Source organism: Poecile atricapillus, chromosome 4 (assembly GCF_030490865.1).
Source record: "Poecile atricapillus isolate bPoeAtr1 chromosome 4, bPoeAtr1.hap1, whole genome shotgun sequence".
NCBI lineage: Eukaryota > Metazoa > Chordata > Aves > Passeriformes > Paridae > Poecile > Poecile atricapillus.
Genome location: NC_081252.1, coordinates 51916311 through 51941832, shown reverse-complemented (window position 1 = coordinate 51941832; position 25522 = coordinate 51916311). Strand labels below are relative to the sequence as shown.

Here is a 25522-nt window from a genome sequence, read left to right as displayed (position 1 = left end):
AATGTGATTTTGTAATAAAGACTACATGCTTGTCATTTAAGTGAAAACTTAAATTGTTGAAGTTAAGCTTAGTTGCACTTTCTTGCAGTGAGTATTTTACACAAGGGCTTTCCCAAAAAAAGTCTTCATCAGTAAACTATTTTCTTTCTCCTTTGGTGCTTAATCACTCCCTGAAATTCTAATGTATTTACTCATGACAGTTTATATTAGAAATGAAACAATTTTGAAATTAAGAGATTTATATTTAAGTTTTACTTATATTCAAAGTAGGAAATAACATTCCTTGTAACAGCTCAATGTTTATAATGATACAATGAAAAAGTGATTAACAGCTGGCTTTAAATGATCATTTGCAGACATTATAGGTCCTGTAAATTAACCTCTTTTCAGGCATTTAATTGTAACATCAGTTATATAATTGACCAGGTACCTCCAGGAAGGAACATTGAGATTTCTCCTTCTGTATAAAGCTTGATTACCAAAAATACAAAAATCCTAAAGTGATTTGAAGTACATGAGAGGAAAAAGTGCTACTGTGGAAGTTTAATGTTTTTATCCAAGGAGCAAGTTGTAACTTTAAAGAATTTGGTACGTTTTTAGGCACTGTTTTTGTATCTTCATTTGCCTGAAATATACAGCAGGACTTGAGATGCCCAAAAACTGTTTAAGACAAATTTAAGGCAACCAAGTGCAAAAGCTCAGTGTACATTAGATATATGTAAACAGAACATTTCATAGTAGAAATTGTACAACTATTACAAGTCCATAGTATTAACAAAGGCCAAAACCTTTCTGCCTAGAGACACAAATGCAAAATGTAGTTACACTAACCAAGCCAAAAATTAAGAATTCTGAGAAATGAAGTGTCATCATCTCTAAAATGAGGCAGATGCAATACATTGCTGTGCTAGATCAAGTGCTCTGCTTTTCCCCTATTTACATAACATGCAGTCTCTCCCAGGTTTGTTGTGTTTCATTTAGTGATGAACCAGCCAACAGCAGAGCTCCAAATGTTAAAGCAAAATGCACAACACAGCAAACAGATGGAATGTGAATGTACAGATATTGGACCTTTTTAAAAATACAGTACCTAGGATTTGCCATTTTAAACAGTTTTCAGCATATTGCATAGCAGTGAACTCATCTGCTACCTAAAACTGTGGCTGCTGACCCACATGGAGTTCCTCTTCAGTCTTCTTTCAGTTTTCTTTCATACTGTACAGTGGGTCCACAAGCTTATTGTGCACATGCATTAAACCTTGGGGGGAAAGCAACAACGCCAGCTTTACATTAGTTATACTTGTTAACATGTCCTTCTATCCACATTTTTATTTGGAATTTGCTTCAAAGTATACATTATAAATAGTTAATTGAAGAGAATAACAATGGCTATTTAAAGTAGTTCAGAATCAGAGACAGCAGATATATTCCTGTATCACTTGCATACTAATGACATATTCAGTATCAGCTGAGCAGGGACCAGACAATTCTCTGATAACAGACCCAAAAAACACATCTGGAATACTTCCAAATGAACTGAATACATCTTTCTTTTGTGTTTTAAAAACTGTCTAACAGCAACATAATTCACTCACACCACAATTTGCCATAAAAATCAGATGCAAACATAGTGAAATTTTTACATCTTGAGTTCTTTTGCAATGTTCTAGCATTATGGTAATACTGTCTTTGTAATAGTCATGTATTTGTGGTCCTAGACAGGAAAAATCAAATTAAATTATCCAGACTCTTAGTGCAGACTCATTTTCAGAAGTTCAACTGTTTTCTGTTCTAGATGGGATTTTTTTTTTTGTCATGTCAAGTCCTCCATAGCTATGATTAGGGGGTTTCCTCTTCAACTACTTTAATTCTAGAAAATGCTGAAGTGCAATTAATGAAAAAGATACTTCCTTCTTAACTTTGCTCTAACTTAGTAAAAATGTTGCCTACATCTAGGTATGTATGACATTGGATCACTGGCAGGTTTTTAACCTCATTTCACCTTGAGGACTAATAACAATAATGATCAGTATTCACAATCTGCAAAGTAAAAGTCCATTTTAGTACTGAACTAAAAATTTAGCTTCTAAAATTAAAATATGCAACACTAAAAGTAGTTTTCTTAAAAACCATGAAAGAAATCTCACAGTACTGCGTATTTTAGTGTCTATGGCAAAGAATATTCAAATACCTTTGCTAAATGATGCAGCTGGTGGCAACCTTAATGTCACTGCAGCAACATGAAATTTGAGTTAACTATACAATCTTAAGGTCATTACTGTAGGTGACCATAAAAAAAGGCATCTTATGCAGCATCTATTACTAATCACTATGTGATTATTTAATATAAAATACAGATGTTAGATCAAGTCTAATATTTTTTCAGCTTAACAGTGACAAAAACTTAAGTATACATTTGACATAAAAGTCATTTGTCCAGAAAGAGTAACAGCTGCATACACTAAGCAAACTAGAAACATGTTGTGAGCTTTAAAACACTGAACTTTCTACCAATATTTTCCTCATCTAAAAAGGGGAAATGAAAAGGAAATAATTACTCACTTCCTAGATGCATGAAAAATGGTTACAAAGTATTGCTTCTGTCTTACTTAATGAAGAATATTTAAATCCTGTTAGTGAAAGTGTTACAGGAAAAATAGTGAGAAACAAAAGATTTTTTTACAGGAATGCACCAGAATTGGTAGATGCCAAAACAATTATTTCAAAGGAAAGTCCCACTGTATATTCAAGTATGCTTTGAACAAACAGATTTCTGCACAGTTTTAAGAGGAGCATGCATAAGTATAGAAAAAAACTATCCTGAACTAACTTATCTGCAGGCAAATTAGTAAATTCAAAATTCATTTTCTGTTTCATTCTTCAAGAAAGTCATTTTCCCTTTTACAACAAGACCATAAGTACACATGATAATTTTAGCCTATTAGAGGTTTTCAGAAAATTAGAAAAAATTGAACAGGTTAATCTGTTTATCAGCCAGTGTGGCACTTGATTATAAAACAAAAAAATTGCAGTTTCATATTGAAAGTTTTAAGTGGTGAAAAATCTCCATCAATCAAAGTTTTAAGTGGTGAAAAATTTCCATAAATCACTACCATAAATAGCAGTATTAAGAACTACCTAGCTTCCCAAAGAAGTCTAACCTGAAGATCAAATTCAGAAGTAATTCCAAATTTGACCCATACTGATTTCTTCTCCATCTTATAAAGGGAAAAAAATCTCACTGATTGGAGAGTAGGCAAAATTAAGTAAGTTTAAAGTACCATCTTTTTAAAAGTTCTATTGCTGTGTATTACAGGGTAATTAAATACAGTGACACGATAGCACACATTCATAAATTGTAGCCCTTGATGTTTTTTAAAGCAATGTTCAGTGTCATTTATACCTAGCGATTCTACATTAGATTTGTATTTCCCAAGCAAAGCCCCTGCTTATATAAAATACAGGATAATGTTTAAAACTTATCCAAGCAGTTAAAGAAGTTTATCTTTGAAAACAACAGTAAGTACTATCTAGCAGTATGATACAGGAAGAGACTAACCCTCCCTCCTAGCCCACAAATACATAGCAGAGAACAGCAGACTGAAAAATCCAAAATTGACAAGCTGGCCACAAGAGGTATCAGGATAAAAATCAAAGAAATGTCCAAATTGCAATCTAATACATATATGAGCACTGGTGATACAATGCTCTAAGAAATAATTTAATAAATTACAGTCTTGATCTCTGATACCTCAGCTACTACAGGTACCTGTGCTAGTAAGAAAGACAGCTGAGTCGCGCAATTGCATGTGCTGTGCTAATAGTCAGGAGAAAACTACTTTTCTCAGCTTCTACTGTCTGAGTGAAAAAGAATTCAGTCCAAGAAGTCTCAATTACTATCATATATCCTGATTTAAGTTTGGCCCATTATACCTACTACAAATATGAAAAACACACACAGTAGTGTGTGCAGTGTTTTAAAAGGCAGTATAGATTGTTATGCTAATTGCATATGAAAAATGTCCTCAGGTGGCTTCAAAGTCTGTATCACAGTTTACTAGACATCACATTACAGCACATAGCAAAAGCAGCATGGAAATGTATCAGGATCAGTAAATGTATTAAGATTTTTTTAAGCTAAACTTTCCAATATACTTAAGACCTGTATTCTGGAACCGCATGAATCCGCATGCGGATGCGGATTGCTGCTGTTTGAAGTTAAAGATTACTAAACTATTGTTTCAAACTGGAAGCAAAGGAAATACTCTTCCCAAGTAGATTTGTCTGGAATGTAGGTAGCACAAGTTATTCTTCCTCACAATTTTCCAAATACAAGAAATAAGTTAATATTTAATATTTTGACTATATAACATTATACATAGCGACTGCCAAGTGTTGGAAGGCTCAGATTTAAATCAATATAATTTCAAAGCTGTCAGTTATGAGTAAACACATGTGACCTCTGATTCAGTGCTCACCTTTAAAGTACTTCACAGTTTTAACTCTTAGTTCTAAAGTAGCATCTTCATCACACACAAAGATAGTGCGAGGGTGTTGCTGGAAAGCAGAAACTGTCCACATATGATTGACTCCTTCTTCAATTGCTTTGTACAATGCAAAAGCCTTGTGTGCACCTGTTATAAGAATCATCACCTGCAAAACAAAGGATTCTTTACTTCCAATCCCAGTATCAATACCAACTAATCTTGAAAACACACATGCAACTAGAACTAAATGAGTTCTTACTTCTCTAGCATCCATCACTGTACCCACACCAACTGTTAGCGCCATAGTTGGTACTTTAGATAAGTCTCCATCAAAGTATTTAGCATTTGCCAAAATGGTGTCCATCGCTAAAGTCTTTAATCTTGTCCTTGAAGACAAACTTGATCCGGGTTCATTGAATGCAATGTGGCCATCTGGACCAATGCCTTTTCAAAGTTAAAAAAAATAAATCATTCCAGACCTGAGGGTGAACACATAGCTTAAAACATGGTAAATTAATAAAAAAGGGCTCATCCTTTCCCTTTGGTTCCCCATTTTCAAGAAAAACTTGCTTAAGTCATTAGTAACTTGGACACCAACCTTTCTGTTCTGGAATTTATACTGATTCTTTGTTAATCACAGAACTTACACAATATTTGAAAAATCTGGGTTTTAGTTAATTATGGAAATAATGATTAAAGAATTGGTGTACATGCTTGAATTGTAAATAATCATAGAGCATTTCCTCATACCTCCAACAAACAGATCAATCCCCCCTGCTTCTTCAATTTTCTTTTCAAATGCATCACATTCCGCCTGTAAGTCTGGTGCATTTCCATCAAGGATGTGAGCATTATTCGGATCTATGTCAATATGCTTAAAGAAGTTATTCCACATATAGGAGTGATAGCTCTCTGGATGATTTCTGGGAAGTCCTGAAATTACCATATGACAAGACATAAACAACCAGCTTTAATTCTAGTCTGTACGTAACTAGTGTAAGGCATGCAAAGCAAACCTGAGTCAAATAAAGCAAGATTTCAAACTACAAAACTACATCAAGAAGAAAGGTTTCCTGTTGGCATGTACAAGGTAACTGGTTTACATTCCTTCCACATACATCTTATCCCAGAGTGTAAATTCTTCAACAGAAATGCAGTCCCAATATTACATGGCAATGTAATTTCTACAGAAATACTGTGAAATACTGAATTTAGCCCAGTGTTTATTTTTGCATTTTTGTAGATAAATGAATAGAGAAAAATGCTTGGACACCAGTCTAATATAGGAATACAAACATACTAGACTAACCTGGTACTTTGACAAAATATTTAATAGTTTTTATAAGGAGAAAAAAAAATTAACAGTACAGTATGTTCTCAAATAATAGCACATCTTACCTACATACTCATCCATGTTGAAAGTCTTTACATATTTGAAAGAGAGATCTCCATTTTTGTGATATTCTATCAGCTTTTTGTAGCATCCCAAAGGTGTACTCCCTGTTAAATAAAGTTTTTCTACTGTTCTGTGTATCTGCACATTTTCAGCATAGTTAAATGTCTTCACAGTCAAATTTTGCTACAATGCATTTCAACATACAAGCAATCTACTGTTTCTCATTTAGTATTTATCAGTTTCTCAAACTATCACAACTTTTCACAGAATTCAAATCCATATTTTTTAAAAAAAATTAGAATATTACCAAAAATAATACTTATGTTCTTTAAAATACTCTATGTGCTAGCAGTGATACATTAGGCTTAGTTATTTACAAGGACTTTGAATAGAACTTGCCTGTTGGTAGACCAAGCGTGAAATATCTTCCTTGATTTGGCTTGAATTGGATAATACGATTACAGATGTATTTGGCTGCCCATTCACTAGCCTGATCATAATCTTCAAGAATTACTAGCCTCATTATGGCAGTGAGGAACTTGTATGATAAAACAAACTTAAACCTGGAGAAAATGGTGAAGTTTTAAAAATAAGCACCACACAAGTAGTTGTAAAACGCTTAGATTACAGAGGAGATAAGAAAATCACCATTCATACCAATGACTTGCATTAGCATACCACACTCTGGTAGTCCTAGTTCAAGCTGGACAATCAAGAGAAAAGCTACAGAATCCAAATGATATATTACAGTCAAAATATTTATTAAAATCCACAGACTAATTTAAAGCAATTAGCAAGTAGTTAAAAGCTAAAACAAGCCATTTTGAACTTCAATATTTTCATCAAGTGTTACCATCAGAAAAGAGGAAATACTCAAATAACAAGATTAATTCCTGTTTCTTATGACCAGCGGAATTCCTACAACTTCAAAAACAAGACCCAAAGTAATCCCATGTTTCTATATTCAAAATACCTAATTGTGACTAAATAATTAAAGCTCCTTTCATTCCCATTCTAGCTCCTTAACAATGCCCAGTAATTTTATTAATCTGGAAAAAAAATAAAAATAAAGCATTAGAGAGATATGAAATGTTTACAATTTGCAGGAAGAAATACGATGTCATGTTTTTTTCTTAGCCACATAAATTTAAACAGAAATTTAAAAGGCTTTGAGTGCAATTGTATCAACCTTTAAGATGAATATTCAGAAAACAAGCTTGGTTGCTAGAAGTATACAAGCATCTCTTGCATTTCAGTGAAAATACTTTTTCCATTAATTTCTGTTTAACAGAGGCCGGTAATTACTCCAGAAAGACTGAGGCTCTTTCACCAGTTTGGGACGCGTTACTCTTTTTTTTTTTTCCAGGTCTGGATGTGCTCGGCATTAGGCAGAACACAACCACAACCGACCACACGACCTTTAGCTGGCCCAAAATGAGCAGCTGGTTTCAAAGCAAATATGAATTAAAGGACTTAACAGGGTACCATGTTTGTCCCACTAAAGGAGGAAGAAAGTGACCATCACCGTGTGCTGCCTGCACCGCTCCACCTCCCTGGACAGCTGAGCCGTGACAAGTCAAACTCACCTTCGCCGAGGAAACGCTACTCCACACGTACCCTAAAGAGTTCACACGTCCCCGAGGAGGAGAAGCATGCCAGCAGGAACTGAGTCCGCGGCTTTAGGGCGGCCTCGTAAAATCCCACCACTTCTACGCTGGGGACACGGGGATGCTCTCCAAGAGCAGGGACCCACGGACCCGCGAGTTTTCGCTTAAGGACACTTTTTTTGGCTTTGTTTAGTGATGGAGCGGGGGAAGGATGATAAATCTACACTGTCAGAGGAAGAGACCTTGCAGCCAGAGCGCCGCCGGCACTGCAGCCCCGGGCCCCCACGGCCTCCCCTTCCCTTCCCGCGGGCACCCGCACGGCCGGCGCCCTGCCCAGCCCCGCTCACCCGGGACAGCCCGCGGCGGCCACGAGCGGCACCAGGACGAGGAGGAAGATGAAGAGGAGGAGGAGGAGGAGGACGGGAACCGCCGCCCGCCCCGCAGCTCCCGCGTCGCCGCCTCCAGAGGAATCCGGCGCGCGACCCGGAAGCGCCAGGCGAGGACGGGAAATGGGCGCCGCTTCCCGTGGCAGTTCCGGGCGTGTGTGGCCGGGACAGGGCCGGAGCGAGGCGGAGCTCGGCCGGCCCCAGCCGAGGCGCCCCGGGGCTGCTCGGGGCGCTCCAGCCTGTGGCACGGCTATGCACGAGCGCTCCTCTCGGAGGCCCTCTGCTGCGGAGCACATTGACATCTGAGTGGAAAAAGGTTCCCCTGTAAACTAAATGTTTACATGATGCAGCTGCAAAAGAAGCCGTGCGTAGTTATTGGAAAGAAATTAATGAGGTGAAGCATCAACGTCTTGGTGACTCACAGGCTGACCATAGGCCGGCAGTGCCCTCGTGGCCAGGAATGCCAGTGGTGTCGTGAGGGTGCCTTGGGTGCAGTATGGGCAGCAGGTCCAGGGGGTGACCCTGCCCCTCTGCTCAGCCCTGATGAGGGGGCATCTGGAGTGCTGTGGGCACTTCTGGGCTCCTCACTACAAGAAAGGCAGGGAGCTACTGGAGAGGGTCCAGTGGAAGCCACAGAGTTGATCAGAGGTCTGGAGCATTTCTCTTACGAGGGAAACTGCAGGAGCTGGGCCTGTTTAGTCTAGGGAAGAGAAGACTGGGAGGGGGCCTCATCAGTGCATATAAATATCTCAAAGGCAGATGTCAGAGAACGGTGCCAGACCCTTTTTGGTGGTGCCCAGAAACAGGATGAGGAGTAATGGCCATCAACTGAAGCAAGAAGTTTCATCTAGGTATGAACTTCTTTACCTTGAGAGTGACAGAGCACTGGAACAGGCTGCCCAGGGAGGTCATGTCCCTTTCTCCAGACATTCCAAACCCACCTGGACACATTCCTGTGTCACCTGCTCCAGGTGACCCTTGCCTCAGCAGGGGGGTTGAGCCAGGTCATCTCCAGAGGGCCCTTCCAACCTAACAAGTCTGTAATTCTGCTTTAAAAGCAGTCAAGTAATTCCATAGCCTTAGCTAAGCTATAATTAAACAGGTGTGGGGTGAAAGATCTTGATGTGTGGAAAGGGCTAATAGTCTGAAAGGGTGCTGCTTCAGAATGGAGTGGGGAAACCGGAGTAGGGGGATGAGCAAGCAACATAATTCTGAATATATGTGTATACACGTACTGTAGGCTTAGCTGAGGCCTTACCAAAACTGAAGACCAGGATAAATTTGTTTAACGGGCAGGCACATAATTGTCTAAGGAAAAACATGATGGAAAGGTAAAACAAGGGAAGCTAATAAAGGGGAGTGTGTATTAAAAAAAATAAAAAAAAAATAAAAAATCTGGGGTCGTATATCATCATAATGATACATTTTTTTGGCAAGACTGAGTTTAGCTCAGTTTGTTAGAACATGATGCTAATAATGCCACGGATTTAATGTGGGTTTAATCCCCATATAGGTCATTAATTTAAGGCCCATCCTTGCAGGCCCCTTCCAATTCAGTATATTCTGTGATTCTGTGAGCCTGTCTAGCAAGGTTTAGAAGGATTGAGAAATACTTTGCCAAGGGCATGAAAGGTGTGTTTGCAAGCTTGTTAGGGAAAATTCTTCTTTTTGAGGTCTCTGGGGCTTAGCAGGCAACCAATGAAAATGCCTTTTGTTTCAAAACTGGCCTTTCATTTGACTTTAACTTTCTAATATAAACAACTTTAATTCATGCATGTTCTTCTGATAAAGTCTTTATCTCAGAAATTTTACCAGGTCCTAAAGAGCAGTATTTTGCACCATTTCTTGAGTCATGCTCTGAGCCTCTGCTGCTCTCATTGTTTTGGAGTATACTTGCAGTGGAAGTGATTTTCAGATTCTCTGTAACAATGTAAGTTTTGCCTCTAGATTTCAATTCTGGATTTTTTCCTACCTCTGTGGACCACATGTAACTCCTCAGTGGTAAACTACTTCTGCATACAGCAGACTAGTTAACACATTTCTTTGGTATTGCTATGCACCTAGGTACCTACCGGCCTGAAATCACCCCTGCCCCAGAAAAATCAACTCTGTTGGTTTCCACAACTTGATTTTTTTTTTTTCATCACAACAGAAAAGCTCTTAAAATTCAGGTAATAGGCTCCCCCTTGTTTCATGTTCTCCAGGGGGTCTGAGAATGTGTGATGTACTCTTCTACACTCAGTGGAATTTGTCCTTTTTCCGACTGCCTCTAAATTTGAAACAGCACCTTGTCTATTGCCTTTTAGCAAACTTCACAATGCTATCAACTGCTTCTATTAGACAAACAAATTCCCTGTCTTTCATAAACATATTCAATTCTTACTCTCATTGTTTGTGTGCTAATACCTAGGGTATGATTTTCTAAGTAATTCTTCAGATTTTCCTTTCTAATTAGTAGCAGATGAAAAATGCTCTATATGCACTGAATGTCATAGCTAACAATTACTAATTAAGATGCAGCTAAAAAAAATCTTAGTTCCTTATGTTTCATTGAATAGCATAACTAGAGATTTCAAAGTCTCACAGTTATTTATTATAAATTTCTTTTGGAAGCTGTCTTTCTGTGATTTTTTTCCCCTTTTATTTTCTAAATAGCTTTCTTTTAAATATTAATTAATTTACTCTATTCATGGTAATTTGATTTGTATACAACTACTATGACCAGATCACTTTTTTTAAACCTGTGTTCAAGTAATCATGAATTTAAGCTGGATGTACTTCAACAGTACCCAAACTACATTGAGTTTTACCTGAGGAAGACCACCTCAACTTCAGGTGAATCCAGACCTTTACCAAGGTAGCTGTTCTTACAGATTCCCTCTGATTTAGTTGGAAGAACAAAGTATCCTGGACAAAGCTGGGACCTATGAAGGAAAGTTGCTCAAATTGGTGTTGACATACAGGAAAGACTCTGAGAACAAAACAGAAGGTTGCAATAAAAGTACTTAGGCATTAAATGTAGAGATTGAGAAACAAGTAATTGCTGAAAAGACTGAAAAAAGGACTCACTAGCTTGCTGAATGAAACTCTTCTGTTGACTCTGGCTGAGGTGGGGTAATTTTCCCACAGCATCTGTGGCAATGCTGTGCTTTCCATTGCTAGCTAGAAGGGTGTCAATAACACTCCAGTGTTTTGGCTGCTGCTTAGCAGTCCTTTACAGCATCAAAGCTGTGTCCCCAGCATTCCCCCTGGCCAGGAGGCTGGGATGGCCAAGATCTTGGGAGGGGACACAGCCAGGACAGCTGACCCACTGACCAGAGGATATTCTATAATGTAAGCTATCTGCTCAGATACAACACTTAAGGCTGGAGAGGGAAGGGTGTGGGGAGGGAGGAGAGAGCCGGGCATTTGTTGTTACTGTGCTTGTATTCCAAAGCAGCTGGTACACACTCTGAAGCCCTGCTTCCCAGGAAATAGCTGGACATTGCCTGCTGATGGGGAGTAAGGATAAACCTTGTGTTTTCATTTGCTTCTGTGTGCAGCCTTTTCTTTTTATCAAACTGCCTTTATCTTGATCCATGAGGATTTTGTCCATCTTATTTTCTCCCACACTGTCCTGCTGAGGCGGGGAGTTACAGAGTGGCTTGGTCAGCATCTGGTGTTCAGCCAGGGTCAACCCACCACAATTCTGCTGCGTAACACATGTGCAATCAAGCATAAGGATACAAAATAACATAGCAGCTGGGACCTTTTAGAGGGTGATGACTGTGGGGAGAAGGGGAAAATCTGCAGTGACATTTTTTTTTTCCCCCTAATTTTCAGAACTCTGAAAGAATGTGAAGACAGTGGTCGTTTCCCCTGGTACTTCATTTAATGTCATAGGGTAAATAGCCTGCTGTTTTCCTGCCATTAAAGCAGACTGAATTTCTGGTAACTTCATTTCTTTTCTGGACATAAGCCTGAGGGGACCAAATCCACTTGGCAGCTTTGCTTATTTCTCACAAAGACTGAAGATAGTTTCACATGTACATTACATCCCTGTACTTTTCACATCTGTCTTCAAAACTTCCCTAGTTAGAACCCTGTCACGCATGGGGATGCATGGCATGTGATATCTTTTGGATCATGTTTTATGCAATTAGCCCAGGGGAACCATTTTCCGGTGAAATAGGAAACATGAGATTCTGTGATGCCAGGACTGTGTCAGCAGAGACACAAATGAATCATCTAGCTAATATTTAGCACCAACTTAATTTTCTTTAAGTTGGTACTTCTAAAAACTTTAATTTTTTAAACTTATGTTAAGATAAGTACCCTATGCTTTTGTTTTCCATTTTTGTTCTTGCAATGTGTTGGTGCTTCCTACATGGATTCTGGTGGAGTCTCTACCAAAACAGTACCAGGTGGTTCACTACAGGGTAAACAATAAAGGTGATGAGAAGAGTATTTATTGTACCATCATGCTGTTACCTTTTTGATGGTGAACTCTTCAGTTCTTCTGAGAGTAGGGGTTCTGTGTGGGAGTTTGCTATTTGGTACTACTTCATTTTTCCACATAGAGAGATCTGATGCTGATCATTTCCTTGTTTTCATTTTCCAGGATATTTCTCCACAAGTCTCTCTGCCAGGAAAAGCAGACAGAGGTGCCTGCTGCATGCCCTCTAGATCAGATCTTTTACTGATGTGTCAGCTGTGTCGTAAGTATGGATCACTTACCAATGGTTGACTGTGCCCCTGCAGTGTGGAATATTCTTGATGTATGGCAGGGGTGTTGAAAGAAATTTCTGAGAGTGCTCTCAGCTGCTGTTAAAGCCCATTCCTTTCAGAGTACACAGTTTAGACTGGGCACAGAAATATATAGGATGTGTTTAATATTCTATGCTACTCCAGCCATGCAGATGGGAAATAGGTTTCCTGTTTTTGTAGCCAGGTTATTCTATGCCAGTCAGCTGAATGCTTAGGCATGATTCTGGATATGTGTTATTTATGAGTATCAAGAAACTTAGTGAGTCCTTAGTGCTCATGAAAATATTCTCATTTGACTGTGTTTGTGCAAAACTAAACCAGGATTTGAAGGTTCACCCTAGGTATTCGCAGATGCTGGGAGCTAACCAGAGAAATCAGTGGGTGTCAATCAGTGTTTTTTATTAGGACTGTAAAAGAAAACAATGTTGCATCCCATTTAAGAGTGTTGCTTTTTTTTGCCCAATGCACTTTGCCTTTTGCATTTTTTTTTAATAAAAGCTTGCAGAAATCATAGTTATAAAGCATACTCAATAAATGTAATCTGGACCTGTTATCAGTTTATTGAGTAAACATTTCAAATATCATATTTGGGTTTGTTTTTTTTAGCCTTTTTCACTCCCTGGGTGCCGCTGTTTGGGCAAGGTGACAGCCAGGTGGCAGCAGCGGCTCTGGAATTGCTCGCGTTCCTCGCTCCGGCCGCCGCCAGCCTGCGTTCCAGCAGCTGCCGGCAGACACACACAATCGCTTCTAGACTCCTTGGAAACGTAAATAAATTACTATCTGCATCTATGTAAAAGACTCCAGTAAAGTAGGATTCATGCATGTTTGTTGGGGTTTTTTTACAGCTAATTTCTTTCACACACATAGAAATTTATTTTTGGGAACTCTGCTGGTGGCCTCTGCCGTGGGGGCCATGCTGTCTGTCTAGGCTGAGGCATGGCTCGAGCAGATCAGAGATATATTTACACCTAGTTTGCAGAATGTACAGCGATGGCTGATGGCTGTTTGTCTGGACTCGCTCGGTGTTTTCTGTGCTACCGTTTTAACTAGAGACTTTTTCAGTCTGCTCACACTTGTCTGCAGCAGCCCACTATCAAGAAGAGTTTAGAAAATAGTTATTGCACTGTGCAGCTGCTGAAGTGTGGGTCCTGCCTGGGTCACTTTCCTGAAAGGGAAGATAATGGTTCTTGGCCAACCTGGGGATGTTACAAAAGAACTGAGAAAACAGAGAAGCCTTAAACAAATTCTTCTGCCAGGAGAATTCCTTTTCTTGTAATCCCTACGAACAAGAGCAGCTGCCTTTCTCCAGAGGGTGGGCTGTTCTGTGCAGACTGTACCATTTGATGTTGTGTATGTACCTGTTTCAGAGACTGAACAGCTGAACTCCAGGTGACTCCCATTACAAACCCATTTCTCTCACTGCATAGCTCACTGCTTTTTTGGTGTGATTTTTGTGCTGATATGAGGACTTAGGCATGGATCTCCTATAGGAATGCAGTTGTGTTGCTGTTCCCACCCATTCTACCCCTCTCCTGAGACCAATCAAAACTTCCCTCAGACTTTGGTGCTGGAAAGCACTCCACATTCTCATCAACTTTTTAGTGTAATTTTGAACTTTGAGAAAGATGAATTGTAACAAAGATAAATTTTCCCTCTAGAAATGTATTTATATATCTTAACACTACCTTAGCTTCTGGCAGTTAGGTAATAATGTGGGATGAGAGACTATTTGGATGTGACAAAGCCTCCAAATTAGCAACCAAATTAGTTATTGTACCAAACTACTGGTTTGGCATATATCTACATATATCTACACATATATACATGTGTGTGAGTGTAAAAAATTTGTTATTTTATTTGACTTGTCAGATCTCTGTTGCCACCTCTCAAGCCAAGAGGGTGGTGATCAGCAGCAGAGGTGAAAGACCTGAGGCCAGATTTGTCCCTGGCTCTTTAACATTGTATCCTGTATTTCTTAACATCCATGTAGAGTTAGGCTTTCCAAATATGTATTCCTTTTTTAAGATCTAAAAATATACAAAATGCAACCCATTTACTTCAAAACCTATAAAATTTATTCATACTCTACAGGTAGGATAATACTGGCACAGAATTAAAAAAATGTACATGTCTTAATTCACCTCGAGGTTAATGCAGTTTGTAAAAGGAGATACATTTTCGGTTGACATTACCTTTGGTTTTAAATGTTGTTTAAAGCAGATGCTTGGGCAAGCTTGAAACTGTGCCAAGATCTGACTTAGACAGGCAGAGCAGGCAGAAAGTACCCACCACTCCAGCATCTCTTGAATCTTCCAGGAGCACAGGGGGAGAAATCAAATAGTCACAAAGTAGAAAAAGATGGAAAGCACAGCCAATATTTGGGATGGCTACTGTTTGCTGAGCTTTCCTGACACTGGGAGTTGCACCTGCAGACAATTTGACAAAAGGAGTACCCTCTCTCTCTGTGGCCATGGATGTAAGGCAATCTGACTCACCGGAACAGGGAGTTAGGGTGTCACTGCTTTTTAGTTAAGGGTTTGCACACAAGGTTTGATGAGTTTGCCTCTCCATGCTCAGTGTGCCATCCTTAAACATCACACTCCTTCCACCTTCCTCTTGTAGTCTTTCCCTGCCAAGGCTTTACAGTGCTTGATGTCCTCTGGCAGGAAGGATGGGACCTCTCCTAGCCTTGGTTTGAACAAGAACCAGAAGAAGCTAGAGAGTTTTCAGTGAGTAATTTGCCTAGTTTCATATAAACTAGTCTTTTTCATAGGCAATGTTTATGGTAATGGCCCATTTCAGTTAATTTGTATGTTATCAGTGATATGAATGTTTTGTCTGTTAGCGGAAAACATTTGCTTTGTGCTGAACTCCTTTCAGAAGTTTCAGATTGGTTGCTGCCTGTGTGTAGCAGGACAACAGCTGGTATGTGGGGAGCTGTTTTCTTCAGGCTGCCCTAGCACTCCCTCAGGATGTTTAGATAATGCAGAAAACAGGCTACATAGTACCTGCTGTGGCTTTCCCTAGGGGAGAAGTGCTAGTCAGAGAAAGTACAGGATATACTCTCAGAGCTGGGGTGACCAGTGGGTTTCTTTGTTCGAAGAATTTGTAGACCCAGGCCTGACTTGTGGTGGAATGTAAAGTGTGGTAAAACTCATTCCACTGTGTTGATCCTGCTCTCACCTTAGGGGTTTTTACCTTGGAAAAAGGGGACTCTGCTTGTGGCCATAAGATTGAATAGAAAATAAGGTGGGGCAGGCTCCATACAGGTCTTAACATGTGACAGACAGGCCTGTACTGATTATTTGGATAAGCATATTCAGGATTTTTAAGATGTTTTTAAGATGTTTTCCTCTTTTCACCTATATAGAGCAGAAATGGGAATTTGTGAGTAATAATAGCAAAAACTTTCAGAAACATTTTCTTGGCTTCAATTGCTTTAAAATTCTATAAATTAAAAAGAAGTCTTCCAGTACAATTAATCTCTAAATTTTATTAGCCTTATTCCTAGAATGACTGTCCTCCTGCAATAGCAATGCACTTATGTTTCCAGTTGCTTGTTGTCACATCTCCACCTCTCTACTTTTCATACCTCTGGTAAGGTTAAAAAGCCTCAATAGGAAATTAAAAAGCATTTTAGTGCTGCAATATGTGATTCCATGAGGCAGATGAAAGTAGGGCTTGCACTGAATGATGGCTGCAAATTGTGATTTTTAGGTGGTGTTCTGACTTGTGGCTGGACCTGTTGGTCCATATAACTTGCACATGGCACCTTGGGCTGCTTGCACTCTGAAATTCAGGCTCATGCCTGTGTTGTTACAACTGACATCTGTTTCAGTAACCTGCAGCCAAAGTTCCCCATGAGTTCCTGTAATTGCTGTTGGCAACTGACACAGCCAGATTATGTCTAGGAGTAGATGCTCCTGCTGATTTCAATTTAGGCAAGGCATGAATCCACAAACAAGAAGCCACAAACGGTTGGAAGGAGTCAGCTCATAACTGATTCACTGATGTGTGGTAGGGGTGTACTGAGAACAAATCACATGGATGTTTTTTTGCATACAGATGGATGCTTGCTTAAAGAAGACCTTCTCTGTTCATTCTGGAGATATGTCAAATGCTCTTTGACTAAGAATAAGGGACAGTTGCCTCCATCCTTTTAGCTGCTTCCAATTCAAAACCAAGTAGCACTCACAACGCTGAATTCCTCTTCCCAGTGTAGAACCTACTGGGCTGGATGGACCTTTGCATTGATCCATTACAGCTCTTCTTGTATTCTTATAAAACATTTAACTATAAAATTAAAATATTATTTTAAATATTATATAAATAAATGAATATTATGTTTTATTATATAGAATTAATATGATTATATAAAAGTTAAAATTTAGTTAGGAAATTAAACTTTGGTTGCCTTAGAGTTTATCTGCAGATGGGGAACATTCCTGATACTGAAGCTGAAAAGAACATACTGTTGGTTAATGCTGTGGAAAAGCAGTGTAAGCTGGATATACAAAGAAAATCTGGGAGAACCTAAGAGAAAAGTGAAGGTGTCTTGTGGGAGGGGACCACTAGAGAGATACAGAGAAGGTGATACAGAGAAAATGTATGGTTCTACTGCCTCCAAAACAGAGAGCCCATCCTATATGAGTTGGGTGTAATTTCTGTGCACAGTGCTCCAAAAAAAGTCAGTGTTAAAGTTACTCTTTGCAGGTTTTCAGACATGCACATGCATTTAATTTGCAAAGCCTTTTACCTGTACAAGTTTAACTGTGCTTCTTGAACTACCCCATCTCATTAAATGAATTTCCCCAAAAGACCTCCTCTTTTTCAAGTTCACCCTTCTGTTTTCCCATCAAAGCCCAAAAAACAGTGATTTCCTTTTCTTCTCCAATTCGCAGCTTAAATGCCTTATCCCTCCACCTCTGTCCAAATTCATAGGGCAGCTGGTCTGCATGGTTTTTGGGGCAGTGGGTGTATACTTCAGCGACAGGCAATGGGTTAGGTGAGAGACACTCTGAATCTGAAACTCTTCACTTGCGTCCTAACTGCTGACACCCTGGTAAAGCAATGGATTTAGGGCAAGCAGTACCTAAACAGTTATATAATTCACTGCATAGTTCTGAGGTTATTCTGAAAGGCACTTGCTTTCCTGCGTATCTCCTAGGCTGGGAGACACCAGACTTTTGGCTTGGAAATTCTTCTGATGATCCTCCAGTGCATAGGATCACAGATATGTTATGCTGTACGTATATTTAATGTATAAGCATGTAAGTTTAATTTGGACAGTAATCATGAAGTAAGGTTCTGATTCAGAGGAAGGATTGTCAAATAATTTATAATTTATATTGCCTACTCTACCTTTTGAATACATCCATATTGTTTTTATGGAAATAAGCAGGGAAAAAACCCTAAACAAAGGAAATGCTGCTGGTTTTTATCTTTTTTTTTCTTTTCTTCCTTTCAGCCTAATTATTGTTATCTGGGAAAAATTTGTATTTTTCTTTGTGGTGAAGAGAGAAATTGCTTGTGCACCTTATGTTTTTGATTTCTTAATTTGATGAGTTGAAACATGTTCCACAAAAGACCATTTTACTCACAGAAACATAGGATCATTGAGGTTAGAAAAAATCTCTAAGATCATCAAGTCCAACCATTAACTTGACACTGTCAAGTCTACCACTAAACCATGTCTCTAAGCACCATATCTATGTGTTTTTTGAACATTTTTAGGGGTGGTGATTTCACCCCTTTCCTGGGAAGCCTGTTTCAATGCTTGGAAAGTCTTTCAATGAAGAAAATTTTCCTGATATCTAATCTGAACCTGCCCTGGCACAACTTGAGCCTGTATTTTCGTCTTGCCACTTTTTACCTGTGCGTAATCTCCTTTCAGGTAGCTGTAGAAAGTGTTAAGGTCCCCTCTGAGCCTCCTTTTCTCCAGGCTCAACAACCCCCACTCCCTCAGCAACTCCATGCAGGACTTATATTCCAGGATGTTCACCAGCTCCACTGCCCTTCTCTGGACATGCTTCAGCACCTCCATGTCCTTCTTGTAGTGAGGGGCCGAGAACTGGACAAAGGCTTCAAGATATGACCTCACCAGTGTCAGGGGCCACCAGTGCCCTTTTCCTGCCAGCCACACTATTTCTGATACAGGCCAGGTGCCACTGGCCTTCTTGGTCACGAGCACGGCAAACCCGTGTTAAGCCAGCTGTCAAACAGCATGTCCAGGTCCTTTTCTGCTGAGTGGCTTTACAGCCACTCTTCCCCAAGTCAGTAGTGCTGCAGGGGATTGTTGTGACCCAAATGCAGGACCTGGCACTTCACCTTGTTGAACCTCATAGAGTTGGTTTCAGCCCATAAATCCAGCCTGTCCAGAACACTCTATAGACCCTTCCTACCTTACAGCAGATCAACACTCCCAACCAGTTTGGTGTCATCTGCAAACTGAATGAAGATGCCCTTGAGACCCCATCCAGATCATCAGTAAAGATATTGAACAGGACTAGCCCCAATACTGAGCCCTGGGGAACATCTCTCATGATTGGCTGCCAGCTGGATGTAACCCCATTCACCACCAGCTCTGGCCCAGCCATCCAGACTGTTTTTACCTGGTGAGCAGTGCACCCATTGAAGCCAGAGCAGTTTCTCCAGGAGAATGCTGTGGGAAATGGTGTCAGAGGGTTAACTGAAGTCCAGGTGGACAGCATCTATAGCCTTTCTTCATCCACTGAGCATGTCACCTTGTCATACAACATCAGGTTGGTCAAGCAGAACCTGCCTTTCACAAGCTCATGCTGGCTGGACCTGATCCACTGGTTGTCCTGGATGTGCCTTGTGATCTCCTGTAGTCTCTTACAGCAGTCAGCTGCTGTGTCCTGACACATGCACCAAAGGAACATTTCAAAAACCTCAAAATCTTTCTTTCCCTCTCCTTCCCTCTTCTTATACAACTCTTCAGCTAGTAAGGTGCATTACCATGTAATACCTATCAAATCAAAGACATTTGATTGACCATCTAAGGGTGATGCATCTAAGAGTGTTTTTTGCAACTGAAACACTTCCATCTTTTTTTAGGAGTTTGAAGGCTTTGGGGATCACATGTATTTGCATACAGGAGAAAAACATTCTTTGGCATCAGATGTACAATGTACTACACTGTCAAGAACTAGGATTAAAGGGTGTACCCTACCATCTGTCAGACTGTCATTTTCAATAAATGCTATGTCACTGTGATATTATTATGACAGAGACACTGCCTAAAGGAGAATACACACATCATCCTAGAAGGATATTTCTGAAGTAAAAAGAAAAGGTAAAGTGTGGCAATAAAAAAGGAGTGTTTTTTTTTGTTTTGTTTTGTTCTTTTCACAGCTGTTGGAAAGAAAAATGGCCAGAACTTGAGAATTTCTGTGGAAGCCAAATACTGGACAGTGAGGAAACAACTTTATTCTTGACGCAGTTATATATATCATACAAAATATGTCACAGTCATTTGACAACATCACATGTGACATAATTGATCCAAGCCTTGGCCTTTTTTCTGTGTTTACCTGTGCTCCTAGTTGGGAAGGCCACAGCTCAGTGAAAACAGTCACGTAATCACGGTTCCTGCTGCTTTGCAGGTGGGAAGGAAAAAGCATTTCAGACACTGTTGCTGGAGGGTTATTTTTCATGGGAACTTACTCAGACACTTTGAAGTTATAGGCAAGTTCGTATTGATGTTTTTGGCTGTGTGTTGGAGATGCAGCAGAAATTCTAAGAAAAGATCTTTAATTGATAAAGTAATTCTTTTTTCCTTGGAAAATGTCAAGAAAGAAATTACAGAGGCTGCTGTCAGTAGTTCCTCTCAAACTGTCAAGTGATCTGTATAAGGCAATTCAGGATTTTCACAAAATTTGACCTGTTGTGCCTACATTTCTCTGTCTCCCAGTAACACATATGGTCTGGGATAATCTCTCAAAATTACCCTATGCTTCTTTCTACAGCTGGGTAAAATTATAACACCTTTATCAGAGATAATCCCTTTGTTGTTCATCTCAAAATTAGACAGGTGAGCTTTTCTGTGTGTTAATGCTGGTCAAAAGTCCCTCAGCAATGCAAAATGCAGAGAGATGTGTGCCCAGCAAACTGGGCACTTAGGAGATACAGCTTCTGAATGCTGACTTTCTGGTTCCAGCCAGAAAATGCACACCAAGACATTAGAAAGCTGTGCTTGGCAGTGCCTGAGAACCAAGGCAAGAATTCCAGAGATTCACATGTTCTTATGAATATAGGGGAGCTTTGATCTCCTAAAATGCTTTTTCTATATAAATTTTTTTTGTGCAATCTCAGTGCATGAAAGCTGTGCATTTGTCTTTCAGAATTTTTGGGGTTTTTTTAGTTCACTGTTTTCTGCTGTCAGTGCTGGCTTACATAACTTGCAGCATGATAAGGATCCCTTCAGCAACCCAACCATGAAATCAAGATCTTTTGATCATGTTTAAAGGAAGAGCTTGTTTTTCTTCTTTTGACATTGTATTGGGCTGTCCTTTCTCTTCTGATGTCATTGAAGTTAGGCAGTCATTAGTACAGTTGCATAATACATGAGATGAAACATTGTATAGTCATTAATAAAATGACTAAATTGTTGACAGTTCAGCTGCTGTCTGCCAATTACCTCATTTCCATTCTAGGAACAATTTTGGACCACTTTGGGCTAAATGAGGCATTCATGAAAACATGATGGTAAGTCTTTGTGCCAGAAGAACAGAGCAGTCTGTAAAAAACTGCAGGTGCTACAGGTGAGCAGCAAGAGGAAGGGTGCTTGCTGGTACCTCCAGATGCAAAACATGGATCAAGGTTTCCCACTTAGATTTTGGATCAGGAGGAAAATTTTCAGTATCTGTAATTTTATTATGAAATATAGAGTAATCAACTCTTTGTGTTTAGTTTTATTTCCAGGGAATAGTTCAGGGCTTGAATAGGCCATAAGTCTATAGGGAATCACTAAGTAATTAAAAGGTACTGGTCTAAAAAGCATTTAGTCCATTACTCAGCTTCCATTGTAGCCATATCTTTCCAGGCTGTTTTTTATCTAGACTGTTTTTTAAAACCTTCTCTGGTGGTTATTTCATAGTCTCCTCCAGTGCTCAATTATCCTTGCTATTGTAATGTCTGTTCTGATGTGTAACCTAAATTTCCAGCTTGTCTAATTTGAAACAATTACATTTGCTTTTTACACAGAGGTCATGGCATCAAGGATTCCTTTTGTCATTGCAGATGCCTTTCTTCTTTTTGAAGACCACTCTGATGTTTCTCCTCAGTTCTCCCATCCCTAGACAAAACAGGCTTGATAGATCTTTTTTCTCCTCGCTTCTGTGTAAGAGAAGAAAACAGCTTGCTTTTCCCATTTTTCTGGCTAACTACATGTTCAGAATATTAATCATGTTTCACCTTTTCTGTTCAATAATCATTTGGTATAATTTTCTGAGTGGGTCTGAAACCCATCTAACAAAGACAGGATAGAGGCAGAAACTGCTCAAAAGTCATAGTAAAAGAAAGTAGAAAATACAAGCTTTGAATGTAGGGTTTAGTTTAACATCTAAGGAGAAGTTTTGTGTGAAATTAAAAGACGTGCATGGGATATCTCAGATATCTAACTCAGCACTCAGGTTCTCTTCCCCATTCTTCTCCTGTCTTCTGTAGAAACCATTCTGGTTCTTGCAACATTTCTGCAAGTTATGATTAAATTACAGAAAATTGCAGTCACAAAATAACTTGCAAATCTCTTATAAAGAATAGGAGAAATATAGAGCTTCTCACCTTGTGATGAAAAACCACAATGTTTTTTTCTTCCTCTCCAACTGTTGAAGAGTTAATAAGTGTATGTCAGAAAGACAACAAAGCTGGAATAGGGGGAAGAAGGGAAAGAAGCTTTAGTGCCACTTCCTGACACAAAGAATTTTCTTTGGGTGACAAATAGATAGGAAGGTTGTTTTTCCAGGCTTTGTAACAGCAAGTGTCTGCAAACGTGTTTAAGTTTGATCCTTCAAAGCATTTCATTTTCTCTAATTTTGGTGAAAGCACAGAATAGAGGGAAATGATTCAGGATAGCTACAAAGCCAGGGAAAGTAACGGGTGAAACTCAGATAAGATGAAATCACTCTTTTGCACCATCAAAAAAGGAAGCAGAACCCATTTCCAGGTCTTTCCACTTCACTAGCAGCGAAGATGAAGATGATCATGACTGAGTACTGAAAAGATGGAACAAATGTTTTATTTCTACAGAGATATATCAAAGAGTGCCTTTTCATCAAGTGTGTTCTGAAGGGCAGAGAGCTGAGGTTTCTGATGGAAGCCTTTCCCATTTAGTTAAGTCCTTTGCTAACAAAACTGCATTGAACTGAGTTTAAGATTTGTCTAGAAATAAGCAGATGACAATATTTCTAGTGTTTTGATAAAGATGAATCATTCTTGAAAACTTAAACTGTGAATTACCTGTACACATTGGAGAACTGGTCAGGTATTTGTTCTAAAATACAAAATTGGTAGACAACTGATTACTGCAAGGAAAAAAACTAATATGTGCCAGTTTTTCCTACAAATCTACCAATCCTTTTCTCTTAGCTTGCATATCTAATTAAAGAAGTTGAAGAATTAACTCTTCTGTGCCCTAGAAATGATAGCTGCACTGGATGAAACTTCTGCTCCTTCTGATGCATGTACTTCAATTTTTACCTCTAGTGGAGTTCCTTCTGTTTAAACACAATCCAAAAATTTAATATTTAAAGTATAGTATAGTGTATTATGCAGTTGGCAGTGTGTCATAGAGGATGCATTAGGCAGTGGAATGACCTATGTTCAGTTCTGTGAGAATTGTTTTGATCTGGGGACTTTATGTTCTCCTTACACGTTTTTCAGCAGTTAAGTGTGTGGCAGCAGCTGCCCTGGGTGCACACCATGTGTTTCCACATTACTAGCAATGCAGAGCAGTCATCTGTGTGCCTCGCTCAGAGGCAGTCAGCCTCTGACTCATGTCTCTCCAGCCAGAGCTTGTTTTCCTTCCTGGTGTGTTCTGCAGTCTGTTCAGTCTCATGAGCATTAGGAAAACTCACTTATGCTGTCTTCCTCACTTTGATCTTACTGTGTAGCTATTTAATTTCTCCCATGTGCTCAGGACAGTGCTGTGATTAGAGAGTAATCCTCGAGACTCAGAACTCTGTTTTAGGAACAGTGGCAAGAGTTTTTAATCAAGTGTCATAAATAGTATTATGGCTATAATATGCAGACTTCTGTCTTGGAGTGAGGACTCCATATGTTTTGAATATATGGCCATACAGCTTGCTTAATCACATGTGAGCAGAAAAATCTGGATCAGACCTTCCAGTCTGTGCAATGCTCAGGGCAGGAGGTGGGGAGAACCAGCTCCAGAATTCAGCAGTACATGCTGTCATCAGGACAGTCTGCTTCATGGCAGCACCTGCATATCCACTTCTATGCTGTTTGATGAGGCTGTATTTGGACAGTGGCAGACTGTTTACAACAATTTGACAGTGTCTGTCCATGATGATGCCAATAGACAGGGACTTTTGACAAGGGTGTGTAGTGATACAACAAGGGGTAATGGCTTTAAAATGAAAGAAAATAGGTTTAGATTAGATATTAGGAAGGAAATCTTTACTGTGAGGGCGGTGAGGCAGTGGAACAGGTTGCTCAGAGAAGGTGGGAATGCCCCATCCCTGGAAGTGTTCAAGGCCAGGTTGCATGAGTCCCTGAGCAACCTGGTCTAGTGAAAGGTGTCCTTGCCCATGTCAGGGGGGGCTGGAATGAGACTCCTAAGATCTCTTCTAAGCCAAGCCATTCTATGATTTTGTTTTGGTTTATAAGTTCAATGAGCTACTATCTGATCATGACAAAGGATGAGACATTTTACCAATCTCTTTGTTATAAGTCAAAGCCATTAAACAAGTAACTGGACAACATTAAAGCCTGAAATAGAAGGCAGAAATCTTTATTAAAGCAATATTTTTAATACCTTTCTACCAGGAAAATGAAAGAATGAAAGAACAAAAGAAAGAAAAGAACGAAAGAACGAAAGGTAAATTGAAAGCTTCTGAGGTCAGCTAAAGATTCATCACTGATGTGTCATCACCTCTAGATATGGGGGGTTGTACTGATGTGTTGAAAAGAGATTTTCTCAGGAATGGCCACCCTGTGGTAGTGATTCAGTGCCAGCCCCGGATCTGGCTGGGGAAATCCAATCTGAGTGTAACATTGCTGTTCAAAAGCATAATTATTTGGCTGCTAACGTCAACAAAGTTGTGTGTGGGAAGAATCCCAAGCATGGTGTGTCACTGCAGATACCACGTAATCCAGGGTAAACCAGCAAGGCTGACCTTCTTTGAGTCCTACTCGGTGGATATTTCTGGTGCCTAGCGGCTTAGTAATTTACACTTTTTAGCATTTTAAATGCTAATTTTTGTTTTCGAAAGCTTAAATAGGAACCAAACAATGACAGTGTATGCCAGCAGCTTTACTTTTAGTCTTTAGTGAAATCGAGTTGTGACCTTCCAATAGGAACTGAAGCACTGCACTAAAACAACTTCTAGTTTAATGTGCATCTATCCTACCATTATGCTAATGAAGGTCCAGGCATGGAGCAAAAACATATTAAAATGCACTACAGATACATTAATTTTTAGAAACATTCAAGATGAAGATATCCCATCAGGGAGAGAGCCAAACTGAAGAATAGAATAATACATTATGTGCATGGCGGTTTGTATAAAGCAAGAAAGAAAGCAAAGAAATAAATGGGACTGTAGGAATGTTTGGAGCAACTTTGAAAGTCTGGTCCCAGTGCAGCACCTACATAGCAACAGCATTTTAGAAGGATTAAAAGGGTAGCAAGATAAGAGC

General features: G+C 39.5%; 1 protein-coding gene across 5 annotated transcripts; it reads right to left on the bottom strand.

The window, feature by feature from the left end:
• Positions 1-237: 237 nt before the first annotated feature.
• Positions 238-8321, bottom strand: GNPDA2 (glucosamine-6-phosphate deaminase 2). Of its 5 annotated transcripts, none has more exons than XM_058837363.1 (7): positions 7838-8321; positions 6279-6446; positions 5886-5983; positions 5238-5420; positions 4747-4931; positions 4479-4653; positions 238-1258 (listed from the first exon to the last, which is right to left on the bottom strand). In XM_058837363.1, exons 1-7 carry the CDS (start codon positions 8176-8178, stop codon positions 1200-1202), a joined length of 1209 nt encoding a protein of 402 aa, XP_058693346.1. In that variant the 5' UTR covers positions 8179-8321; the 3' UTR covers positions 238-1199. The 5 variants fall into 5 exon arrangements, with proteins under 5 accessions (XP_058693346.1, XP_058693343.1, XP_058693348.1 ...); XM_058837362.1 differs by lacking the exon at positions 238-1258 and adding an exon at positions 1295-2630; XM_058837360.1 differs by having other exon boundaries at positions 4479-4931.
• Between the last annotated feature and the right edge of the window lie 17201 nt (positions 8322-25522).

What these genes read in the sequence shown, in the direction of transcription:
- GNPDA2 (XM_058837360.1), bottom strand. Translation starts at nt 8,178, where the DNA reads ATGTCAATGTGCTCCGCAGCAGAGGGCCTCCGAGAGGAGCGCTCGTGC. An exon ending in CTTGGTCTACCAACAGGCAA is followed by an intron (nt 5,984 to 6,278) that starts GTTCTATTCAAA and finishes TTTAACAGGGAG; the next exon opens with TACACCTTTGGGATGCTACA. An exon ending in GATTGATCTGTTTGTTGGAG is followed by an intron (nt 4,932 to 5,237) that starts GTATGAGGAAAT and finishes AACTTTGAAAAG; the next exon opens with GCATTGGTCCAGATGGCCAC.